General features: G+C 28.5%; 1 protein-coding gene across 2 annotated transcripts; it reads left to right on the forward strand.

The window, feature by feature from the left end:
- The first annotated feature begins 3,198 nt into the window (after positions 1-3,198).
- On the forward strand, positions 3,199-6,585 carry LOC107008311 (IRK-interacting protein-like). 2 transcript variants are annotated; one of them, XM_027913993.1, is made up of 3 exons: positions 3,199-3,636; positions 4,630-5,893; positions 5,953-6,148. In XM_027913993.1, exons 1-3 carry the CDS (start codon positions 3,382-3,384, stop codon positions 6,012-6,014), a joined length of 1,581 nt encoding a protein of 526 aa, XP_027769794.1. In that variant the 5' UTR covers positions 3,199-3,381; the 3' UTR covers positions 6,015-6,148. The 2 variants fall into 2 exon arrangements, with proteins under 2 accessions (XP_027769794.1, XP_015062779.1); XM_015207293.2 differs by having other exon boundaries at positions 4,630-6,585.
- Positions 6,586-7,376: the final 791 nt, after the last annotated feature.

Here is a 7,376-nt window from a genome sequence, read left to right on the forward strand (position 1 = left end):
GATCTCTTAATCTTAATGAAAAGAAATGAGGCCTTAATCGCATTAAGCTAACTGAGGCTGCTATAGTACATAGTTTAGCTAAATTTAGTTGAGTTTTATTATAAAATGAAATTGTGTATGATCATGAATATAAATTAGATTTGATTTAAATTTTGATTTTCTATGAGCAATTTGAAGTGAAAAAAGTGAAATTATTTCTTTTTTGTTATTTTTGAAATTCTTAAATACAACTTTAAGTTGAGTTTTGAATTTTTAGAGTTAAATGTGTTAAAAACTAATTATATTATTTTTTATTTTTTTTAAATTACAAAAAAATCTTAAAACTTATGAATTTTGAATACATCACTAGATGTACGGATACAATAAGAAATATCTGGATATATAGGTGAGGGACACATTCTAGAGGGAACAGATGTATCAGAGAGGGTATAGGATATTCGGGTACATCACTAGACTTTCAGATACATCAACATCAACAAATATTTGGATACATAGGTGAGAGATGTATCTAAGATGGGAGGGATGTATCAGAAAGGGAAGGGATGTATCTGAGAAGGGTATAGATGTATCCACGAGAGGAGAATGATGTATACGAGAGGGGATTTTTGAATTATTTTTAAATTATAAGAAATTTTAAAAATTATGATAATATAAGATGTGTATATAGGTATTTTTCATTTATTTAGTGGCTAATAGTTTTCATAAGACCATCTCCAACCCAACACCAAATTTTATACCACTTTCTTATTTGGTCTGTTGGAGCTACAACCTTAACACCAAATTTTACACCATATTGGTGTGTGATTAGTGTTACACACTATTCATCACACCAAGTCACTTTATTGAATATTTTAATATTATATCACTATACAAAACTTTTAGTGAAACATTAAAATATAATGTTCTAATTAAATCTGTTGTATATTAATTATTTTATATATGTCTTCTTTTAAAAATTTAATTTATGTTAATTATACAATAAATTATAATTGGATATAACTACAATTAACCTTCACAAAATTAAAAATGAAAACTTATAAATTATAAACAAATAATATAATGTACGTAAAAATAACAGAAAATAATAAACATTCAATAAAATAGTAACTGACATACATCAAAATTGAAATATAAAATTATGGTATAAAATAAATTTTTATTAAACAATTATGAAAATATAAATTATATATGACGAATGTTTTAGAAAAAAATGTTTATGAAATAAAAATGTATAAATAAAAATAAAAAATAATAATATAATAATAAAAAGAAAAAAATTATTCCTTCTTAATATAAAATTTGATATTATAAATTGAAGTTGATTTACACTAAAATAATACTAACACTAAATTTAATATAATATTTAGTATTTGGATCAAAGATGCCCTAAGCTTTGATTAGTTTCTGCGCCTCCCATCAATTTTTTTGAGGTCAACATCAATCATTCTTCACTATTATCATTTATCATCAATTTCATTAGTTCAAGAAAAGTATGTTTGTGGGGAGGGGAATATTTCCTTATCTTCCCATTCTTGTTTTTTTCTTTCTTGTTTTGTAGGTTTCTATATGAAATTTGCACCACAAATAAGTATTTTTTTCATTTAAAAAAAGAATAAATTTTTTTATGTTTTAGTATTACAAAAAGAATAATTTTTTAGAAATAATTTTTCAAGTGACATGTTTAAGACCACAAGATTAAAGGGTAATTTTATACATTTGACATAAATTTAATTTAGATCACATGATCAAAAATCTTTTTTATTTTCTTTAACTCCGTATCAAATCAAACTAGACCATTCTTTGTGAAACGAAAGAAATGTTAAACTTATTACAATGGACTCTCATATATTCTATTTCTCTAATTACCTGTCTATTTTTTTTAATAGTTGTCTCTAATTGCTTGTCTATTTTGACAAATTAAGAAAATTCAATTTCTTTTACTTATTATATCCTCAATTAATTACTTTGAAAAATAAATAACTTTTTAAAAATATTAAGTTTTTAATACATCCACTTTATAATTAATAAAGATAAAATAGTAACTTCACTATATCAATAATTATTTTCTTAATATATGTATCAATAAAAAATTGGACAAAATTATTATGGAGTGAGCAAATATTAAATTGACCCACACAAACTTAAGATAATGCCCTATTGGGTAATTGAACATCCTTCTGATTCCGCTTAGCGAAAAATTAACCATTTTACTCCCGCCCCTGCCCTTGACAATAATATTACAGTGGTTTGACATTTAGTTTGAAAATGAGTTATGTATGTATTAAATTATGTATAAGTAATTATTTTTTATTTATTTTATATAAGATAGTTTAATTTGATAAAGAGTTTTTGAAAAAAAGAAAGATTTAAAAAAGTTATGATTCAAAATGAAAAATAAAAAAATTGTGTGATTTTACATCATTTCATTAAGGATAAAATAGATATTTATAGTTAAATTAATACTTAATATATAAATATGTAATTCTTTTTGGACTGACTAGAAAAGAAAGTAAGTCACATAAATTAAAATAGAGGAAGTATTACATTTGATAGTTAATTAGGTATAAAATTGTTATTATTTGATTTGTGTCATTTAAAAACTCACATAACTAATACACATTCATTAGATACTATTTTATGTATATAATAAAAAGTATAATAACTAATATATAAATGAATAATCATTGTATGATTAATAAAATCTACATAAAATAAAACATAAATATCCTTTTTATCTCGTAATTAATGTTGCATAACTTTTAACAACTAACAAACCAGCCTAAATGTATAAGTTGTTTTATTTACCTAAGATCAGATTTATTTTATTCGTTGTAATAGAAATTCCATCTCGTTTTAAAAATAACTCTTGTTTTAATTTATCAACTTATTTTAACATGGCATATAATTTTCTTTTTAAGAAAAAACTTTTGAATTATGTAATTTTAAAGTAAAGATATATCGAATGTACTAAAATAACTTTGTGATTTTAAACATATTAGGTGAAAAATTAACATTAAATAATTGCTAAAATGATAAAGAGTTATTTTTTTTTAAAAATAAACTATATAATAAGTCAAATAAATTAAAATGAAAAGTGTATATTCACTTCTTTTTTATGAATGAACTATAAATATATTTTGGATGATGCGATGGTTTAACATCTTTTTATAGAATCACTCACTGTGAATAAATTAAACTTTTAAGACACCCCACCCCACCACTCCACTACACCCCCACCCCCACCATCCTCTCTTCTGTATTGTCCCTATCTCTATTCTTGTGTTGCATATTATATTTATTTCTCTTCAGAGAGTATGTACATAAACAATTTCACTTGTTGAATGTGCTTTTGTGATTGTATATTTTTTCTTTCATTACATTATGGCGGGTGCAAGTACAAATTTTGAAGAAAATGATGACGATGAATATAATGGAGTAATTAGTAGACAAGAAGTTCAAGCTGCCATTGCTAAAGCTGTAGAACTTAGAGCTATTCATGCTTCTTTATTGCAGGGTATCAATAATAACAATAATAATAGCCCTGCTAATGTTATCAAGTTTCCTCCTCATTCTTCTTCTTCTTCTTCCCCTGCTGCTAATCTCTTTTCTGCTCAAGATTATCCTATTTTTACACCAGTAAGTTCTCTTCTTATTTTTAATCACTCTATTTTTGGTATTATTGGTTCAATTCTTGAATTTTATAAAATTTAGTGTTCTTTTTTAATATTCTATTCTCATAAAAATATTGGGTTTTTTTTTTTTTGTCATAGGAGGGAATTTGGATTTTTTTTTTTTTTTTTTACATTCTACTAGGTCCAATATTCATTTTTTTCAGTATCCTTGCTCAGTTGCTTGTACGGAAATAAATTTTAACCACAAATAAAATAAGAATATTTTATTAATTATAGTGCGGGTTAATTTGAGTGTTGATAGTAGAGTATTTCTAAAATGGAGAATGATTTGGATTTTTTTTTTAATATTTGCTTGTGATTTTTGAAGAAAGTCGGATATATCTTGATTTCTTTATGAATATTTCAATAATTTATGAGATATGGAATTAGATCTTTAAAGAAATATATTACTCTTTGTATTGGCTTACACTGGGAGAATTTGAACTCTTTCTTATACGATTTTGAACAATTATCACCCTTTCTAAATCTGTTACTATCCCTATTTTATCTGTTTAGATTTATGAAAGCAATCAACAAGGTTGTCGTGGGATGGATCGGATCCCTCCATGCTATTTGAAGTTGAGCTTTGGGTGTGAGAAAAATCCTGTTAGGGAGCGGTAAACAGGTCTTATGCAGGGGTGGAGTCACCTTGTACAAAAGGGGTTCATTCAAATCCGCTTCGACGGAAAATTACATTATTTTTATATATGACAAAATTAATTTCACATGTATCTATCGTAGATGTCGAACCCATTCGACTACTTCATAGATCTTATGTGATGCGTATACGAATTAATAGGGACTCCAATTTGTGTACTAAACACTAGGTGATATAATCAAATAATAAAGAAAAAAGTACTGATGAAAGTATGTTTTTGTGACTCACAGATGGTTATGCGTTTTGTTCAATTTTTACATTTTAGGTTATACTGATTCACCTAGTTTGAAATGTATGCAGAGTTATGAAGATGCTCCATTACCTGGATCTAAACAACTACACCTCGATGATCGAGACTATACTGATCTTTGGGATGATTATGGTCTTGGTGGAGTAAAAAATTGTGATGAAGTCAGTCTATCGAATGACAGAAAGGCGAATTCCTCCTTATGGAAAGGAATTTCATCGAATATGATCAAATCGGAATGTCATAACTGTCCAACTGATGATCAGAGATCGGTCACCGGCTCTTATACTGGTCATATCACTCTGCTTAGAAACTCTCCTGGTGGTGATTACTCTAACTCTAGAAGAAGCTCTTTGGGTGACTTGAGATCGCTTTCGTCTTACAATAGATCATGTAAACCTGCTATTGTAAGTTCTGAGACAGATGGTGCTAGCAGAAGTGGGAAAACGTCGAATGTAATCGTGCCATTGACAAATTCACACTCTTTAAATCAATTGCAGCAAAAGAGTAAAGGAATGAACTTGTCGTGGTTGTTCCCTAAGTTAAAGAAGAAAAACAAGAATGAGAATTCACCATATCGGAGAGAGGCTGAGGAGGTCTCTCAGATTTGTAAGGATCATATCGGGGTGGTTTCTGTTGAAACATTGAGGAAAGAACTCGCGGTAGCAAATGAAAGCAGAGAGGCAGCCTTGATGGAAGTCGCGGAAATGAAGTCTTCTTTAGGAGAGTTAAAGCAAAAAATGGAGTACTTAGAAACTTATTGCGAGGAGCTTAAGAAAGCCTTGAGACAAGCAATTCAAACAAAAGAATCTCAAGTATCCAACATGCTTATAGATCTTCCAAGAAGGGGGAAATCTACGGATGGGGATGGAGAAAACACGATTCCTGTTAGTGAAGAGGTAATGGTTGAAGGATTCTTGCAGATAGTATCGGAATCAAGACTATCCGTTAAGCAATTCTGTAAAACTCTTATTGCACAAGTTGAAGAGACAGCTGATTCCTTAACCGATAACTTAAACCTTCTACTTCAACCATACAAGCTTTCTCTTAACTCGAAACACTCAAAGGCGGTCTTATACCATGTTGAAGCCATCATAAACCAATCACTCTTCCAAGATTTCGAGAATGTTGTGTTCCAAAAGAATGGGGCTCCAAAACAATTGGACCCTCAACAAGATTGCCACGATCAATTCTCATCGTTTGTCTCGTTAAGGAACCTAAGTTGGAATGAAGTGTTACGAAAGGGGACTAAATATTATAGTGAAGATTTCAGTAAATTTTGTGATCAGAAAATGTGTTGCATCATCGCATCACTTAATTGGAGAAGGCCATGGCCAGAACAACTCCTACAAGCATTCTTTGTGGCTTCTAAGTGCATTTGGTTGCTGCATTTGCTCGCGTTTTCGTTCAATCCTCCACTTGGGATTCTGAGGGTTGAAGAGAATACAAGTTTTGATAAGAATTATATGGAGGACATATTTGGAGATAGGCAAAAATCACAAGGTACAAGTAAGGTTAAGATCATGGTAGTGCCTGGTTTCTATGTACGTGATAGAGTACATAGGTGTAAGGTAATTTGCAGGTACAAATCTGCAGCTTAATTGCTAATCTAGATAGGATTTCTTTCTCAACATTTACTTGAACAGTCGTTTGGTAGAGTGTATTAGAAAAGATAATGCAAGAATTAGGCTTGTGTATTGTATTTTACTCTTTTTTGTTTCTCATCCGTTGTCCAAAGCTCACATTGGAGCCCCGACAAAATTCGGATCACACACTGCGGGGCTCGTTCGGGGGTGACACTCCCAACATGGATTTCTCCATACCTAGGGCTCGAACACGAAATCTTTAGTTAAGGGTGAAACATTCCCACCAATGCATTAGAACTCATATTGGTGGGTTGTGTATTGTTATTATATTGTTTGGTTTACTTTTTCAACCATGTACAACTTATGCAAACATTAGTTATTCATGGACCATGGGATTAATAATGCAAAAAGATTTTTAATGCATTGCCATGTTTAAAGACACAATTGTATCTCAAAACTTTTTCATATTATTTCGAGAATATTTATGCAAGACAATTTTGTATTATTTTTTTTAAAACTGTACAATGCATGTTATTTTTAATACGTCAAGCCAAACATATAAAAAATAATCTCAGCATATTTATACAAGCATTGCTAGTATATCACTTTCCACACTTTTCTTACACATCCATACGTCCTACCAAACGATTATTATTAATAATTATTCTCTGATATAATATTTTTATGGAAGAAATGACGCAATTGCTTATCCTATGCTCTTTGGATTTTATCTTTTATAAAAGAAATGACGCATTTACTTATCTTGTTCTCTTTGATTTTTATCTTATTTTATTTTAAATAATTAGTTTTTCAATCAATGAAATGTACCATATATTGATTAGTGTTGCGCTAACTGCTAACCATCAAACTACTGTAAACTATACAAAATTTCTCTATTTCAGTTCATTTGTTCTAATTTTTTCTAGTAAATTTAGAAAAGAATGCATATTCTTTTTTTTTTTCAAAGTTATTTAATTTCAACTTTTTATCTAATATGTTTAAAATCACATTAAATATTTTAATACATTTAATGTAACTTTAATTTAAGAGTATAAAGTCTAAATTTTCTTTTGAATAATGCTAATAGCTAGAAAATTTGGTCAGAATTTAATCAGAAAATTTATTAATATTTTTTGTATTTTAAAATAAACTAATCTTCTTTCATTTTTTAGTTTAAATGTATTAAAGTTAAAAAGTAAAAATATTCAAAAAAG

Source organism: Solanum pennellii, chromosome 1 (assembly GCF_001406875.1).
Source record: "Solanum pennellii chromosome 1, SPENNV200".
Taxonomy (NCBI): Eukaryota; Viridiplantae; Streptophyta; class Magnoliopsida; order Solanales; family Solanaceae; genus Solanum; species Solanum pennellii.

Excerpts from the sequence above, each read along its gene's own strand:
- LOC107008311 (XM_015207293.2), top strand. The coding sequence starts at position 3,382 with ATGGCGGGTGCAAGTACAAATTTTGAAGAAAATGATGACGATGAATAT. Across the intron at positions 3,637-4,629 it reads ATTATCCTATTTTTACACCA|AGTTATGAAGATGCTCCATT; the intron begins GTAAGTTCTCTT and ends AAATGTATGCAG.